The 19,547-nt window shown below is 38.9% G+C and overlaps 1 protein-coding gene across 2 annotated transcripts in view; it reads left to right on the forward strand.

Annotated features, from left to right (window-relative positions):
• Positions 1-19,547, forward strand: part of LOC113066714 (furin-1-like) — a 79,945-nt gene that overhangs the window by 45,787 nt on the left and 14,611 nt on the right. For both annotated transcript variants that reach the window (XM_026238693.1, XM_026238692.1), the window contains exons 3-6: positions 2,943-3,041; positions 5,488-5,583; positions 7,672-7,800; positions 8,887-8,963. In XM_026238693.1, coding sequence (XP_026094478.1) covers positions 2,943-3,041; positions 5,488-5,583; positions 7,672-7,800; positions 8,887-8,963 — 401 coding nt within the window. The remainder of the gene's footprint in view (positions 1-2,942; positions 3,042-5,487; positions 5,584-7,671; positions 7,801-8,886; positions 8,964-19,547) is intronic.

The following is a 19,547-nucleotide window of genomic DNA, read 5'->3' on the forward strand; positions in this document are numbered from 1 at the left end:
GAAGAGTAAAAAAAGATAGTGAAAAGAAGTAGAGGATGAAGCGAAGTGGCGTGTGAATTCTGACATCTGAGAGCACATGCAGTGTGATTTGAACTGTTAAAACTGGAAGCTGATCTCAGCCGCCGGAGCGTTAGACCCTATCCTACACAAGTCCTGCAGACTCAGTCTGTCACACTGAGGCAGATCAGACAAGATCAGACGATCAATTTTGACTTTTAAAACACAGGAAGCTTAATGGAGCTCTTCATTAAGAAATAACACATAGCAGATGCACGTACAAATTCTGCTATAAGATAATACTTAATGAATTCTTCATTTAGTTAAATTTTTGTTTATTATTGTGTTTAATTGTATGTATGAAACTAATTCTCTAACCTCTTTGATGGATTTAGGGAGTAATTTGTCTGTAGATTCAAACCAACAGTTGAACTTTGTGAATGTTTTTGAGCAATTAAGTAAAGGGAATTGGGTCATTTTTTTTTCCTTAATTGGACTACACTGCCACGTTGTATTTTTTGTTTGTGTGTGCAGGAGATTGCATGCGTTGTTTTTTATGGTTCTCTGTATGTTCATTTCATCACATTCAAGCCAAACCGCAAACTCATAACTCAGATAAAATATGTATTTTGCTGTGGCTTTAGATTCAGAGGCTCAGCAAACACTGGTTGATATAAAGTAAGAGTATAGAGCTATAAAATGTATATTAATATCAAAGCTCACATAATTCGATCTGTGCCGATTTGAATAAAAAATAGTTGGCATTTCTGACTTTTGATTAGAGGCCACAGCTGGCACAGTTTGTGACATTGTTGAGATCTTTTCTGGAGACAGTTAAGCTAAAGTCTCCATTTGCTTGGACGAACAACTGATATATTAATGAGACCTTTTTATTTATGTATTTTTTGAGAGAGAGAGAGTTTCCGAACACTGGGCATGAATTTACCCAAATTTACCAACTTCAGACATTCACACTGAATCCTTCTGGATTCGGAAAGCATTTCCATCCACGTATTTTCCCATGGGACACCTCTGTAGTTTCAGTGAGACAAGTAGATGATGGCAGCAAATAGTGTTGTCATTTTTCAAATCGTCATATCGTCAGCCCGTGAGATCGATGATACATGATATTATCGTGCATGGGTGGAGCAAGAGAGAGACTCTTTGTTCTTTTCATAGCAGAACTATTTGGTGTTTTATACAGTGCAGGTGCGCAAGAGAGAGCCTATGGAATTACCAATAATCAAAAAATATACTTTCAAACATACTGATAAACTAACGTTAAATATAAAAATACTGTATTTAAAACAGCTAGTCCATATATAGTTGGACGCAACTGTCATATCGCGCGTCCTGTGACAAATTTGCCACATCTGCACACGGAAGTTATCAGACTAAATGTTCTGCAAAAACAGTCAACTGTGAAAATCGATAGCAGCTTTCATTTAAAGTCCAACAGTTTAACACTAATATTGGAAATAAACGAAAACGTTATATATAAAGTATTTAAAACAGGTAAGTTCATATATTTGGAGTAAAGTTGAATTGAACTGATGCATCAGTCATACATCCCTCCGGACCGCGCGCCTCCTGACGAGACCGACGCACCGCCACAGAAACAAGAATGAGATGCATTCTAACGTAACTGTGGCATTAAACTCAGTTAGCGAGGACTCGTTTAAAATATTGCACATATATAGGCCGTTCAGATTACTTGATAAAGTGCAATGAAATACCTTATATCTGCAGACGATGTACGTCTGTTTGGTGGAGGAAGCCTCGTTCACCAGCTACAGGCTCTAATCCTCATTTGCGAGTGAGCGCGGTGTGTGTGTGTGTGTGTGTGTGAAATGCTGTGCTGAAGTGAAATAGCTGGGCAGTTGGATAGCCAAATTATAATAGGCCGCCCAATAAAAATAATAATTATTATTATAATTTAATACATTTTTAGGAGAATGAGCCTAATATCGTCTTGACTATCGACAGAGACATCTGCTATCGTCATTATTACACGATACTATCGTCTATCGGCACAACCCTAGCAACAGAGGTCATGTTATTGATCACAAGGATGTGGAGTCTGAAAGAGAGACAGAAATGGCTAAGGAAACCAAGAGAGGCCATCTGCAGTGAAGCGTCAGAGGAACAGAAGCCCAGCAGGGAAGCATTTTGATAAATTAACATCATTTTAGCAAGGAGACACTTGACTGTTTAGTGCAAGATCTATTCATTGACGTCACTTCTGAAAAAAGTGTGTGGGTACTCGGCCATCCAGAAGTTGCTTTCAGCATTCTACTGGGAAAAAAAACAGGATGATTAATGATAGAGGCATGATTCTCTCACATACGCACACACAAGCTCAAAGTACACAAGGTTATGAGCTGCCCAGCTAAGCGCCGGATCCCACACATCAGTGTGTGGCGGTCCAGTTACAGCTTCTGTGTGCTGCGTTATTGAACCGAAAGCACAACAAAATTACAGCTTCTGTGTATCAGATTAATGAAAGAGAGCTATTTTAAACTGTGTGTGTATTTTGCTCTGTTTTGTGTGCAAATAGTACCTGAAATTGTAAAGAAATACTTCACACTTGTGACCATGTGCGTGTTTTATGAAGCATACCCACCTTTCATCATTTTCACAAAATATGTCTCAATGGGAAGCTGTTTTAGGGCGTGTGTATGATTTTGGATTTGTTCCATGTTTTGTATTAGGGCTATAGGAGATAAATGTATGCTGCTGAACCATTGCAGCTCTGCCCTGAATGTGTGTGTGTGTGTGTGTTGGAGAGAGAGATGGCCAGGTCTGTGAGCAGGTGCTGGAGTTAATGAGTGTGTTTCCCTCTGGAGTGTAAGATCATATGACCTTGTACGACCGGTAGGACACAACTCTTTTGCAATAGCACTCTAATATATCACCTCACTGTGTGTGCGTCTGTGTGTCCACAGGTTTTCGGGGATTATTATCATTTCCAGCACAGGGGTGTGGTGAGAAGATCTTTGTCCGGTCATCGTGGGGTTCATGTCCGACTGCACGCCGAGCCACAGGTAAAGACGAGCCACATGCAAAGTCACTCACAAACATGACTGTACAGATGACAAAGCGGTGAATTGAGGTGGGAAGTAAAGAAAATGTAGGGTGGGAGGAGATGAGACTAGAAGTGATGATGGGGAGGACATGAGAGAAAGGAACAAAAGAGGAAAATGGAGAAGATAGAAGGGGGAAGAGAAAGGGAGAAGGGAGGAGATGAGAAGAGAGAACACAAGGAGACAAGAATAAATTAAATGAGAGGAGAAAGAGGATAGAAGAAAAGGAAAAACACAATAAGAGGAGATGAGTTGAAATGTGGGGAGACTGGATGAGGAATGGACAAGAGATGAAAGAAGACATTGAAAGAGGACAGGAAGAGTCGAGATAAGACAAGAAGGTTGGAGATAAAGGAAAAGAGAAGTGATACAAGAAGAGGATATGAAAAGATATATGACAAGATGGGAGGAGATGTGAAGAAGGGGAACATAAAGAGAGGAGATGAGAAAGGAGTAGAACAGATGAAATGGAAAAAATGAGAAGGGAGGGAACAGATGTGACCACATTGAAAGAGAGGAGAGAGGAGGAGAAGAGGGCAAGGGAGAGATAAGAAGAGATGAAAAGTGGGGTAAGGAGAGAAATAGAGATGAGATGAGACAAGACAGGAAAGGAGAAGAGACAAAAGGAGACTGGAGGACTAGAGAAGAGAAAAGGAGACTAGATGAGATAAACTGAGAGGAGATGTGAAGAGAGGAAAAGAGGAGAAATGAAAGGAGAGGATATGAAAAAGTTAGGAGACAAGATGTGTGAAGACATGATGAAATGGGACTCAGGAGAGGAGATGAACTCACAAAGCAAGAAGTGTTGAGATGTGAGGGATTGAAGCAAGAAAAGAGATGATAAGGGAGGGGAACAGATAAGACAGTAGGACAGAAGATGATACAAGAGGAGGCCAGATGAGAGCAGACGAGTGTCATTAGCATACCATGACAAAGTAGTTGGGCCAAAGTCTCCGATGGTTGATTGACTGGGACTACTGGTGTTTGTGAGGTGTTGTTAGTGTGTGTGTGTGTTTGTGTGTGTGTGTGTCAGTACTGAAGTGCAGGACTCTGGCTATGCCGATAAGTTATCTGAGAGCAGCACAGGCACCTGAGTGACTGCATATTTGGGCCGCTGGCTGCAGGCTTCCATAGATCTCTTACTGACAAGCCTCTTATCTTCACTCTGAAGCTTCAGATGCTAGTTAAAACTCTGTGCACACTTCAGAAATCCAACTACACGGCTAATACTGATGCCCTCCCAGACCCCAACTGCCCACCAGGCATCAGCAGAAGAGGCCGGATGACTCCTAATACTGATCCATAACAGCGGAGAATGAGAGAGGGGAAGATACAAGCTGGATTGCTGCTCCCTTGTGTGCTCGCCTCTATTTATGGAAGGCTAACAGCATCAGGGTTCCGCTCTGGGACCATTTTTGTTGTGGTGGGTCAGGCATTCTTGTTGCCAGGGTTCATCTTGGCACAAGCCTCGTGCACACAAGCATCTCCTGCTCTGCATTCCGAGGTCAGCACGGTTTTATGCTAATGAAGCATATTTCTGAAGGCTGCTGCTTGTAAGCAAATTCCCTCCAAGGACGGGAATTTATACGAAATTGAAAGCATCAGAAAATCTTTTTTTTTTTAGAAAAAACTAACGTGTTTTTTTTTACTTTGCATGCATGTAAACCTGAATTAGGAGACTAATAAAACAATATTAGCAACCTTAAAAATGGCATAATAGGGGCACTTTAATCAGTGGGCTCTCTGGTCATCCCCTTATAAAGAGAAAAATGAATCCTGAACATGAGGCAGAGGCCCTGCGGACCTTGAAGCTCATTTAAAACAATTGTTTTGCAGAGAGCACTTCATACGTCCATAAGTCTCTCTGGTCCCTGATTAGATTTCAGCCTCCGCTGCTAATACATCAGATGCGAATGTTAATGTCTATGCGCTGTATTTTAGCCTTGTCCATCTCATCACACAAAACACTGCCCAGAGGACATTTTATTTTATTGCTCAGAGGTTGATCTTTGACAGATCAATAGACTTAATGCGGCTAAAGCGCTTTTGCATGTAAGTGTTCTGTCTCAGATGTTTCAACTGAATTTCCCTTAGACATGAAAATAGCAACAAATGAGTCAGTCGAATAAGCATACAGTAAAAGTGCATCAAAGTGCCCAGATCATTTGGAAGATCTTTTTCTTTCATGCACACATAGACATACCTAATGAAATGCTATAAAACACAGCAGATCGAAAAGAACATCGCGTGTGAAATGTGGGTATTTTTAGAGAGAGGACAAGCTGTGCAGAAGGAACGTTCATCCCTAGTTAGAGGTGAAAATAGAGATGAGTGTGATTTACAAGGATGTAGGTGTGTAATATTTGAGATATTGCCTCTGTAATCTGTGTGTGTGTGTTATTTTCAGGTGATTTGGGCAGAGCAGCAGATTGCCAAGCGAAGACACAAGAGAGACATTCATATTGAACCCACAGATCCCAAATTCTCCCAGCAGTGGTACCTGGTATGTGAAAAGCTGCTGTATATATTTATATTGTGGTTGTACATTTAGCTTTTGAATGCAACATGATTAAAGTGCTACTGCAGTAGAAAGGAGTCCGCCCTTGATCTGTGAGCTTTAACACTTTCTCTGAATCTTTTCTGCTCTAAATCACCCACATCTGTTTTAAAAATATATATAAACAGTATTATGTGTGCTTATAGTCTCAAAACGACAAGACATCAAAATAGATCCTTTTTTACTTGGTTATTAAATGTCACCTCTCTTACTGTGGATGATACATCCATGCATGTTATTCTAAAGACAGAAATGTTTTTTTTCTGAATTTTTCATCACTATTTAAAAACTTTCTCAGGGTGGATCTGATTGGCAAGAACAACCAAGGAGTTCAAAAGAGGACCTTCTCAGCTTCCTCTAGTTTCTAGTGTAACAAGCTTCATTAAAGTGAACTGAATGTTGTCTCTGAGGTGATTCTGTGCATTTAAGAACAATTAGAAAAAAAATAAAAAAATCTAGCCACATAAAGTACTGTGATGAACACAAAGAAAAGAATTCATGCTGAGAATGTGAAGGTGACTTATGAACTAGAATTGAAAGATTTTAATGCTAATTCACTCAAAACGGAAAATTCTGCCATGGTTTATTCACTTCCATGTTGTGACAGATGTGTAATTTGCAACTCCAGTGAGTTTAAGTGAAAAAAAAAAAATTATATATATATATATATATATATATAGTCCTGCCCTATATTACTTCCTGCAGAATCTTCTTTTACACTCTGAAATACATCATAGATGTGAAATGTTGCAAATGCTGTTGTCAAATGAAACGGTGGCGTAAATAAGCCATGAACTTATGAATGTTTGTTGTTCAGGTTAGTCCTGTAACCTGCATGCATGCACAGAGAACAATGATGACAGATGACACAACGTCATATTAACCTTTCCCAAATCTTTTCAAATCATTTTATTAAGCGATGACAGATTCAGAAGTTCATACAAAACTTCCACTAAATAATAACGATGCGTGGGTGTATGCACGAACACTCGCTCACATCGGTGTCTCTTCAAGTGTTTGTTTGCGTAACTGCTTTTAAAGCTCTATTCTGTATTCAGCACCATAGTCCAAAACATATTAATGCATGAACCAAAAGACCAAAGAGCATCCTAGGCCACCCATGACAAAACAAATGCGAGATCTGGCATTCTCCATTAGCATACTGATCTGTTAAAGTTTTGGCTTCTTCACAACCTCTTTTGAGCCACATCTGTACGTGTTACTGTCAAACATTACCCGAAACGCAAGCGCTTTGTACTTTTATACCAGAAAATGGAGATTGTATCATTGTTGACAAGGGAATGAATGCTTTTTAAGTTGTTTACTCTGAAGGAGCAACAGAACGATGAGCAATTTGATTCTGTCTGCTTATTTTTATGCTTTTTGTCAGGAGGAGAAAAGGTTGTGAAGGGGGCAATTATCTGAAGATGTGCCAATTGAAGTTTTTCAATGGGTTTCTGCACCCAATTTCCACATTTACGTTTAATGTTCATCTTTCAACGCTGAAGGAAACATTCCGCTGTGCCGTTTTTAACAGATGGCATTGAGCATGAAGCAAAGTGTGAGGAAAAGAAATAGAGCAAGAGAAGGAGATAGGACAAGAACTTCGCTGGGGAAAAAGCTGTCGGGTTAAAAGAAATGAGTTTCCACACCTTGTTGGGAACCGGGCTGTCATCTGGGAGGAGAAAGTCTGTGACTGTGTGAGCAGTCATCTTTCATTACCATTAGCTCCTGCAACTAGGCCTTTCTCAGTGGCGAGGGTAAAAAAAGAAAAAAAAATCTGTGTGTAAAGCCCTGCAGGTGGGCTTTCCCCTACTGGGAGGTCTTGGTCAAAGACTGTTAACTCTCCCTTTCCAGATTGGCTCGGAGGACTCATGTTCTGCAGTCCCACACAGAAGCTTTACAGAGGCCAACTTTTGCCTTTGCTGAAGAGAAATAAAAAAACTGAAGAATAATTTCTTGTTTTGTCTGCCTCAGAGGTGAACTTGCATCATGTAACATCTGACTAAAGGTTAAAAATCTCTTTCCTTGCAGTACAATCCCAGTCATGGAGACCTTAATGTGAAGGAGGCCTGGGCTCAGGGCTTCACAGGAAGTGGAGTGGTCGTGACCATTCTAGATGACGGCATTGAAAAAGATCACCCTGATCTAGCCAGAAACTATGTGAGCCACCCTTTTTTACAAACTGTACCGAAAACATTTTGAAGATGTTGATATACTTTATTAATATATATATATCAAAGTTTGTGGTGAGTAAGATATTTTTATTCAGCCGAGATGCATCAAATGCTGTTCTTGTGGACTTTCTATTCATCAAGGATCCTGAATTATAAATGATCACGATCTTCACAAGAATATGAAGCAGCACAATTGATTTCAGCATTGATAGAAAGAAAGGATTCTTGAGCACCAAATCAGTATATTAGACTGATTTCTGAATGACTGAAGACTGGAGTAATGATGAAGAAATTCTGCTTTGCATCACTGGAATAAATTAGATTTTAAAATATATGAAAATAGAAAATGGTTAATTTACATTTTGAGAATATTTCAAAATATAAATATATTTTTTTACTGTATTTTGTTAAAATAAATGCAACCTAAGAGGCTGCAACATTAAATAATCATCAACTCTTTATCCATAAAGCAACGTCTTGTTAAATTCATATCATTTAAAGCATTGCTGCTACAGCAATCAAAACACCACTTGTTCAGAAGAATTAACCTTTGATGATAAATGTATGTCATAGCATAACGAGCGTTATATATTAGAAAGCGCTGTGCAGTCAGTGCTATTTTTAATAATTCATTTTTTTTTTTCACACAGGCAGATGGACATCTTTGGCCATTGCATCACATTAAAAACATTCTGTTTCATGTCATTGGGCTCTTGTCTGAATACATATTATATGAGCAGCCCATAAGAAACCATTTGATCAGTGTTTGGTGGACATGACCGTAAATCAGTCTAATTATACAGGGCTTCATTAACATTGATGAGTCATTCAGACGGCCCACTTACTAGTTTTACTGATATGTAATTTCACAGTCCACTCCTTAAAACATATCAGTGCAGTGGACATGACCCTGAATTAGCCTAATTATATTCTAACTACAGTACTTGATTATTAAACGATATGTCTAATTTGAATATTCACATTTATCTCGAGTGCCTACAAATGCCATCTACGTAGGTGTTCATCCAAGCAATGCAAGAAGAAATTGGTTTATTTTATGTTTTATTTTAAGGATCCCGACGCCAGTTATGATGTGAATGACAGAGATCCAGACCCCCAGCCCAGATACACACAGCTAAACGACAACAGGTACAGATTTCTCTCTCTCTCTCCTGTCTTTTTCTTTGCCGTTCCAGTCATTGCCTCCACAGCAGGGTTGCCAAATCTGTCAGATTGCAACAAAGATGCCATATTGCAGAAGCGCTTTGGTTGTAAATGTTTTCGAGGTTCTTTCAGGTAATGAGAGCCAGAATCTGTCTTGTGTAAACATGCGTACTGCTAACTCTGGCTGTGTTTGAAAGCCTAGCGAGCCACCTCCCTAGATTGCGTTTTGGCTGCGTTGGATCAAGGTATGCAGTCCGCTAAGTGTTGCATCTGCTTCTCTCCTCTTTGCTGCACTGGTTTAAGCTGTGATGTATAGCATGTAACTGCAGCGCTTAGTGTATTGTTGGGGATATAAAGTGGTTTGGGTTTAATGCAGTCAGCGAAGCACCTGCCGTTCAGAGATGTGCACCAACGGCTGTTAAATACTCATGAAAAATGCATTTTAGAGGGAATCTCATAACTGCACTATGTGCCTTCAGTTTCTCCATAGGGAGCACTTCCTTTGACTTTCACTTCTGTCTGTTTTTCTTTTTTATCTCTCTGTCTATCAGGTAGCAGCAATCAGTCGCCTGCTGCAGCACAATTGAAATTAAAGAACCAGTGACCTCTCTCTCGTCTTTCGCTCTCCACGGCACTTTCCATTTTTCCCATCATTATGTTTGAAGAGTATTTTGAGCACTATCTAGAGATGGACAATCTACAATGTATCTGTCCTCTGTCTTATTTTCCTCTCTCTCTGTAAATCAGCTCAGATTTAATTTAGTGCACTGAAGACATTTGGATGTTTACTCTTCCTTTTTGATAGACTCGTGGCTATTAAGCAACACTTGATCAGCCGTAATGGAGGGTAGACCTATCCCGCCCCTTTATCCCCCAGACCGTTTCTTCATCCCTCCTCCCTGAAATCTCCCAGCAGCCCATCGCTCTGCCGTCAGGGGTATTTGCTTCAAATCTTTTGCACTCTGGGCTTCCTGCCAGAGCTCTTTCTCCCTGTTACTTTCTCTTGTTTTATTTTCCTTTTCTGTTCAGAATCTCACAGCAGGAGGATGGAGAGGAAAGACCCCAAATTCGCTACCTCCTCAGAACAGTGCAGCTTACAATGTTGCAGAAGCAAATCTTCTTTAACGGATCTGTTAACACTGCCACAGTCGTGTTGGAGCACCTCACTCAGCTACTAACACACAGTCTTCACTCCCGCTAAAACCCTCAGCAGCTACTTAAAGTGTGACAGTCGCTTTGTGGCAACAGTAACAAGCATTCGTTACCGTCTCAGTGTCCAGACACACACATATCGTGATCAATCAGACGAGGAAAGTTGGGGGAATCCATCCCCACACCTCAGCAACCCGGTGCACAGGAAGTGCAGCACATCTTGAACGCTTTGGCTGTCAAGATCATTATCCAGAACTGAATCGGTTTGAGTCTATGAAATGAGAAGCAATATGCATGACTGTGTCAATAGCTGAAACGTTGAGGCGGTCTCATAGAGGGATTTATTCCATACGGATGAAAGGCACATTATGGATTCTAAACAAAATTATATGTTGTAAAGAGGAACCGAAAAATTGCCTTCTCTTATGAAAGGCGGCTTGTTTTTACTTGTGTGAGTCCTCTGTTAAACCCGATCATAAGATGAATTGGAGCTATTGAGCGAAGCACACGGCAGAGTCATCCAGCGCTTCACTGTGATTAAATGGTAGATAGTGCCAGTGTTACCAGGTTACTGTTCATGCATCTTTTGAAGACAAAAACACAATTATCGACAGGGGCATTGGTGTCCACACTAAAGAGTAATTGTTGGCTTCATGGCTTTTATGCACAGATGGCTACCAATGCTTTTAGAAGCAGAGGCTTTTCATTGTTTTGTCAGGATGATTGAGGGGAAGTACAGCATTTAAACCAATTATTTTATATTTATTTATTTTTTCCCCCTGAAAAAAAAAAGCTTTCCGTCTGGCTCTGTATTTTTTTCTGCAGTCTCTTTATAAAGGAACTTTGCACATTTTCGGTCACCATCAGACTTGAATGAACACTTCATAACTCTCATGATGCTTTCGTTGTCCTTAATGATTGTCCTAAAATTATATGAATAAAATGATTTAATATTATTTTATCATTAACACATTCAGTTCCTTTTTAAGTAGGGATGCAAACTACAATATCGGCTCATATTTATTCATGTATCAGATGATATTGGATGTATATAGTTCTGTTCAAAAGTTTGAAGTCAGTAAGATTTTTTTTAATGTTAAAAGAACCTGAATTTATTTGATATTGATATTGTGATATTGATAATATGATATTGTGAAATATTATTACAAGTTTAAATAACTTTTCTATTTTAATATTTTAAATGCAATTGAATGTATTGCTGTGAATGCAATTTTCAACATCATTGCTCCAAGCTTCACCATCACATGATCCTTCCAAAAAAAAATGTACCGTGCTGATTTGGTGCTTAAGATACATTTCTAATTCTTATCAATGTTTAAAACAGTTGTGCTGCTTAATATGTTTGTGGAAATCATGAGGATTCTTCAAAAGAAGGTTCAAAAGAACATAATTTGTTTATAGAAATATATTTATAAAACTATTTTGTAACATTATAAATGCATTCTAATAAATTTTATGCATCCTTATTTAAGAATAGGGTGCCAAATAAAAGGCAAGGCAAGCGGAGTTTATGTAGCACATTTCATACACAATGTTAATTCAAAGTGCTAGTAAAATAATCTTAAACAATAATCTCAATAATAAAACGAGTAATTTAAAATAATTTCTAAATTGATTTAAAATTAATTTAAAACTGTAAAACAGAAAATGATTATAAATAAAATACAGGGCAATCAGTTTGGACATAGCACAGTGCTCATATGCACTGGTGTGATATGCTCAGATTTTCTGGTTCTAGTCAGAATCCTTGCAGCAGTGTTCTGGATGAGCTGCAGCTGTCTAATGGTCTTTTTGGGAAGGCCAGTGAGGAGCCCATTATAATAGTCCACCCTGCTGGTGATAAAGGCATGAACAAGTTTCTCCAAGTCTTGACTGGAAACAAAACATCTAATTCTTGCAATGTTTTTGAGATGATAGTATGCGGATTTAGTTACTGCTTTGACATGACTACTGAAACTAAGGTCAGTCTCCAGAATCACACCAAGATTCCTGACTTGATTTTTTGTTGTTTGACCCCTAGAGTCAAGGTATTGAAATTGATTTGGTTATAATAGTTCTATATAAGTTCTATAGTAGTTTCTAACGCTTTATGGACATAATCTCATATATGTAGATATGTATTAGCCATTGATGCCTTCTCCTCCACTGTTGCTCGCATTATAACATTTTGTGATTGTGTTTCACCCCGAGTGATATTTCACTAGTTGAGCTTCTATGTTAATTAAATTCCTCCATACAAACAATGCAAACTACTTTTTTTTTGTCTCGTCTGGGGTAGATATGTAAATAAAGAATGCCTTTTTCTATTATTTACTTATAAACTCAGCTAGAGATTGTGTGTGTGTGTGTGTGTGTGTGTGTGTGTTTGTATATGTTTTTCTATCCCAGTGGGGATTAAACCTGAATACATCTCGACTCATAGGGACTTGTGCCACCGTGGGGACCTAAATTGAGGTCCTCATGGGAAAACAGGCATACAGATTACAGTTTTTTTTTTTTTTTATGTAAAAATGCAGTAAGTTTTCTGTGAGGAGTAGGTTTAGGTGTTAGGTTGCTGTGGGGCCATAGAATAATTTAGGTGTTAGACATATAATCCGTAGAGTATTCAAAGACAAATGAGACATATTTGGAACACAAATTAAGATATTTTTGATGAAATCCAAGAGCTTTCTGACCCTCCATAGACAGTAACGGAACTGAAAAGTTTTATGTTTGTTTTGAACAGAAAGGTAAGGACATCTATAAAATAGTCCATGTGACATCAGTGGTTCTACCGTAATGTTATAAAGCCATGAGAATAGTTTTGTGTGCAAAGAAAACAAAAATAATGAATTTATTCACCAATGTATTCAACAATTCTTCTGTTCTTTGTCAGTCGATGTGCATTTACGAGAGTATCAGAGCATACTTTGTTGCTTTGGATAAAAGCGTCTGCTAAATAACTAAATGTAAATGTAAATGCTTGAGAGTATGCGTGTGATGATGCTACTGATGCAGGAGCCGGCCCTTGAAACACATATGAGCTGTGCCTTGTTTCCAAGAAGAGGAATGCACACGCATGCGTCATGGTACTCTTGAATGCAACACAGAAGAAAAATATAAAGTTGTTACTCGTTACTGTAAAAGTATTTTGTAGCTTCATAACGGTTGAACCACTGATGTCGCATGGACTATTTTATCGATGTCCTTACTACCTTTCTGGGCCATAAAAAAAGGTCTTACGGGCTTGGAAGGACATGATTGTGAACTAGCTTTCCCTTTAACCCTCTGGGGTTGCATTTTGTGGAATTTTTCCTGATTTAGCCGAAAAGAACTTAAATTATTCTGTCAAAACACTAACTTAACCAGCCAGACTTGCTTTATCAACCAGCTCAGCTTCAGCTCTAGAGGAAACACATATGAGAATCTTTTTCTCAGGAGAAAAAAATGGAAAGGCAGAAGATGCATCTCCATCTGCTCTTCATTTCTATCTTGGAGAAACAATTGAGATCTCGTATTAAATAGATCTCATTTTCTTTCCTACGGGAAATCGGCAGGTGCTCAGAATGATACGTTGAGCCAAAGACAGCTGCCGTTTTCAGAACATGGCACCATGAGACTATTTCAATACTGAGAGAGAGACGGAAGCAAACACAGAGGAGAAGGGAGACAGTTTCCTGAATTGAAGGGCATCATAAGATTTTTTTGTGTTCGTTTCTTTCACACGTCCTTCATATTATCTTTGTTACTTCAAATAGATGGCTAATATTCACAAAATGCTGCTTACATTTCTTTGAACCAACTCCACACAGGCAGTGCAAGAAAGCTGAAAGCTCTGCGTCATTTCAGCAAGCGTCATGCTAATGTTAATACTCATCCAGCTACTGAAGAGGGTGGAGGAGGATGGAGGATACTTTGTTTTTGTAGGCACAATTGTATGCACCTGCTTTGAGGATTTGAGGCTTTTACACTACTGTTCAGTAGGTCTAGTTCATTTGGAATGAACTCTCTGCCAATGACAGTCGAACAGTAAAGTGCATATTCAAATTCAAATAGAAGTGGTAGAAATGGTTTGGCATAGAGATAGAGCTGAAATGACATAAATGGTCTCTCTGTCCATCTCGCTCTGTCTCACTTTGTGCTGTAGTTGTGTTGAGTGAGTGATGTGCTTGCTGTTGTGGGGATAGTGCGAAAAATATGGACGTACTTGTTCTTTTAAACTTTTATTGGACTTTTTTTTTGTTTGACATTCAAACCAGTGGTTCCAAATGAACGCATGTTTAATTGAACTGAATTGAAAAGAATTTATTTAACATTTAGATTACTTTTTCTATCATCTAAAACTTAATCTTTAATAACAATTTAAAAAAAAAATTTTTTAACTATACATTACAGTATTGTGATTCAGTTTTAACATGTTCATATGAACGGTTTTAGAGTTTTATTTTATTATATGGAATATAGAATTTTATTAAAAAAATGTTTTATTGAAATGTAATTATTTATTTATTTTTATTTTATTTTTTAAAAGAGAAGCGATTTGAACTATTAGCCAAGAACAACCTATTAACCATCTATTAATTCCTTGGCGACAAGAACCTGACTTTTGAATAGGCAAGCATCAGTAAATGTTTCTGAAAAGCTTGCAATGTATATGTATATCCACTGTTTTGCTTGTTTGTTGTCATGACTGTGGTGTTTAAATTCCTTATCTTTTGGAATTGGGTGGAAGTCAGCTTGGAGACTCCGCATTCTTTTGTACATCAATATGTGCAAAATATCCAGGTCTCGTTAGCTTTATTAAATCAATAAACAAGACCTTAAAAGTCCTCCTCTCCTTTCTCTTTCTTTAATTCTAATAACACCTGTGATGGATGGATTGTGTAAAGTGGATGTCAGCCAGAGGTCTAAATAACACGGTTAGGCACGAAGCCTCTGCCTCTCCACTGAACCCTTCGCCTCACGTGACCCAGACCTGTCAGCCTGTCGGGCCTCTGGAATCTCATCAGAGAGACTGGAAATCTGCCCTAGCATCCGCCGCTCCGCGCCAGCCAGGCAATTGAAGCTAAATACTTAACCATTGCATGGACTTCAGGCTAGAAGTGGCGCTTTTGAGTTCTGGAATGTGCTTCTGTAGTGGCATTAAAGAGCTGGCAAAGGTTCTGCTGCCACTTCCGTCACCCTCTCATTCCTCATGCCATTATCTGAGATACTGTCTCCTTATTACTTGCTACTTATGGAGCACTCTACCTCCTCCATATTCCTTTCTTATTCAGGACATATGGGTTTCCGAAACCCTGCCTGAGGGCTGAGTTTAGCTGGCTGGAAAATGCACTAATCCTTTTTAGAGTGCTTTCTAATCCAAGCCTATTGAAAAGAGGAATAGAGATGCACTGCTCTACGACACATGGACGGATTCCATCAGCATACTGTACACAGACTCATCACAAGTTTTCAAGGGCACCCTATGCCTCTGAGTGGGGGGAGTGTAAATGCATGAATCGGGGAACTGAAAGGAACATAAAACAAGCTGATAGAGGGCTAAAAACAAGGAGGCAGAAAGAATTAGAGCATGTCTCCAATCCTGATTTCAGTGTGGTGGTTTTGTTGCTGGCAGGGATGGAAAAAGAAACTCAACTTCCATTCAAGTTAATTTTCACTCTCTTCTCTGCCTCTCCCTTGCGGTCTCTGCGGGGAAGGTTGAGATTGTTGGTAATTTTGCACCTAAATTGATGTGGGACAGGGAGGGGAGAGGATAAAAAAGTGATCCTGTCCACCATGTTGTTTTTCCTTCTAAAAGGTAAGCAGCTGCATCCAAAAACACTTCCTTCCTGCTTTTGTCCATATAATATAACACCAGTGGGGTTCAAAACAACATTGGATTGACAATTTTTTGGTGAACTTTACCTTTAAGAAACAGTCAAAAAGAGTTGAACCAGCAGATGGAGGCTTACAGCAGATATTCTCCAGTTCCTTTCACATCGCTCCCTTGAGCAGGGTACTTCACAGATTTCCCACAAGGTTGTCACTTCTTAATGTCTGACACAGTGTGAAAATGTTCACTTTTAATTAGCTATTTCCAAGGATTCTTTCTCTAGGAAATCGCTTCTATAGGTTTGAACAGAGATCTTAAAGGGATAGTTCACCCAGAAAGGAATATTCTGTCATCAATTACTCACCCTCATGTCATAAGACACAATTAAAGGAATCATGAACATTCACAAGAGTATCACAAAATTATGGTTGAACCACTGATGCCACATGGAGAATTTTAACGATGTCCTTACCACCTTTATGGGCCATAAAATGTTTCAGTTCTGTTGCTGTCTACCGAGGGTGAGAAAGTTCTCGAATTTCATAAAAAAATATGTTAATTTGTGTTCTGAAGACAAACTGAGGTCTTGCAGATTTGGAAAAACGTGAGGGTGAGTAATTATTTTCATCGCATCGGTATGACGCTGATGTGTAGCCAATTAATTAACACTTTGCCACCGCCATCTTTCTAAACATTTATGGTTGAACCATCATTTATGTAAAGGCGCACAAGGATGCTTGTTATTGCATCACGTGTTCGCATTCTTTTCCCCAACTACACATTATTTGAGCACGTCAGCGCTCTTGTGACTCATGGCACTTAAAAATACTGAGACCACAGTTATCTGAATCAGTGTTTTTGCACCTCGCCGAGCTGTGAAAGGTAAATTAGCTGAACAGCATCTCTGTTTGAAAAGCTTTCTCTCTACTGATGCGGAATAAGGTTTCGGGTTTATAAAACCACAGATTTGATCTGGTCACGAGGTGCCGAATGAGTAAAATCAGATTGTCAAACATAATGTGGACTCAGCTATGAAACAAAGCCCAAGATTGAGTCACTATCCATTAACGTTGCCAGTAAATGAATGGATGTGTGTTCCCCAATTAAAGAACAGACTCTAACTTTTTCCGAATTGACAGGCTCAAGCTGTGCTGTCCACACTCAGGAGTAAATTATAGTTTGATTGCTTTTATGCTTGAATAGCTGCCAGAGAAGCGACCTTGGTGTTTTTCCTGACTTTAGAAGGAAAGCTTTTTTCCTTTTTTGTCATGAAGGACTGTTTGTGTTTGGATTGAAAGGTTGTGTTATGGTCCTATGACTTCTTTTGAAAGTCACTGTGTAAAAGAACTGCCCCTACCCTTGAGTGTGCCAGAGCTTCGTAATGATACCCATTAAGCCCTTGAGTTCAGGACACGGCAACTGATCTGTCTTTTTGACTGCATGTGGGTGTCTGTGAAAGTTGTGGATGGGAATATGCAAATCAAAGCAATATCACAGCATCAGACCTCTTACATGGTGAATTTCAAGCAAGAGTTTGTACATTACACAACCTCATTAGATTATACAGCCACTCACTTTGAATCCCTTCCAGCTGATCTTAAGGAAGGTTCGTGCAACCAATGGGGTTGAGTTTAGCCTGCTGTCTAATTCTTTGTATCCTAATTTATTGTAGTTCAGAAAATTTCAATACTACGGAGCCCTGAAGGGGACATAGTGATGGAAAAAAATATGAAGAGGGAGGAAAATGTTCAATGTGTTTGTGGTGTTTCGCAAAATGCTGTGCTCCCTCAAGTGTTGAGTTCGTCTGAGAAACTTTGTTCTCACTTACAAAACCTTTTGTGAGCAAGCACTACATTTCTTGGGGGAATGCAAAGCATTGCTGAGAGAACGCAAAAGTATTGAAAAAGAAATGTTCCTCCCATCTAAATGTCTCTTTAGGGGCACTTTTTGATATTTTGATAAAAATCCACATAATCGGGAATTTTGTGAGGGCAAAACATTTCCCCAGGCAGATTTTGCATCAGGTTCAGATGGTAATGCGAATTAACCACTTTGACCATCAGAACACAGTCTGGTTTGAAATTGACTTACAACAGACAATGGACCTTTTTTTTTTTTCAGATCAAATTTAGTTGGAATTAGGCTAGTGTAACTCACATTAGCGGTTATAATCAGCACAGAAGATCCCAAACTCTCTAGTTTACCTTGCTACCACCTGACTAGACATCCAGAGCCATGGAGTAGCATCTTATAAATGGTGTGCATAAAATCACTTTTTACCATAGGCAATTCCCTCATGCAATATATTACAGCTGCAAACAACCTTCAAAACGAGACGATATAACAACTGTATTGTTTATTCATGATGTGTTCCCAGCTATCAACCATTCGACATGATAACTGTCACCTCACCTAAGACAAAACGCAGAAAATGATGCTTTATTACAAACAAAGGCTTTACAACCTCAGCACGAAGGGAATTTGTTGCCATTCAGAACTATTGCCCTTCATATGATCACACACAAATGTGTCATTAGACTAGCTGAATGATGTTAATTATGAGATAAAAAAATATCAAACCACCTGCTATGCAGGTTAACTAGCTAACGTGCTTGTTAGCATAACATATTTTTGATCTAATTCACAGCTTGAGAGAGATGGATCCTTTTCTCCTCTTTGTGATAAAGGACTTCCTCCTGAAATATGTACTGTAATTCCTCTTGCCCTGGAGAATAAATGCAGTCACAGTCACAGTTACAGTGCATTTTGAATTACTAGTACACAGCAGGTTTTGTGGAAGGCTGAGAGTGTTTTCACGTCATGTATTTACTCAGTAATCAGAAACTAATCTTAACCACCTGCGTAATGGCCTGTCAAGAGCCCCTGCTTTTAACATCTCTGGACACCTTCCTCCTCAGCACTTATTGATTTGATGAAATACAATACATCTAGAACCTTAACCCGAAGCTATTGTTGCCCACCTGAGCTTTACACTTTTAACAAGATCACCAATTTTTGAACTCGCTCCATGTGTTTGCATTTGTGAGTATAAGACAGATTTGATTTGAAACCTCTGATCTGAACATGCAGATGTTTGAAAGATTCATCCTAGTAAATCAGTTCTTTTGAATTCTTTGATTAACTTAATTTGTTTGTATCATCAAAAATCTTTCTAGATATTTATATACATGCCTTGTTTTCATAAATAAATACTAACAATTATTAACCTCTACTAATTTAAGTGATAAAATATAAATATATGGCCTGAAGCATATTCATTAATGTAATTTTCCTGCTGTGTTGTATGTCATGTTCATGTGTGCCCAGTAATCTTTTCGTGTGTGTTTTTGTGTAAAACGGCTCTGGTGAAGCGAGGCCACCGCCTCAACACATCTGCAGTCTCATGGGCTCTCTGGTCCTTTTCTTTGGTCCCTATCGTCCCATTCTCCGCTTTGTCTCAGAGAAACAATTAGCTCCAATAGGACACAGATGAATGGAGAGAATAGCTCTAGCAGTGCACAAACAAAATCCAGAGCCAGCTGCAATTTATTTAGACAGTGAAGTTCATCCCCATCATGGCACAGAGCAGCTAAGATGTGTGC

The sequence above is a fragment of the Carassius auratus genome, chromosome 50, assembly GCF_003368295.1.
Source record: "Carassius auratus strain Wakin chromosome 50, ASM336829v1, whole genome shotgun sequence".
In the NCBI taxonomy this organism is placed as follows: Eukaryota; Metazoa; Chordata; class Actinopteri; order Cypriniformes; family Cyprinidae; genus Carassius; species Carassius auratus.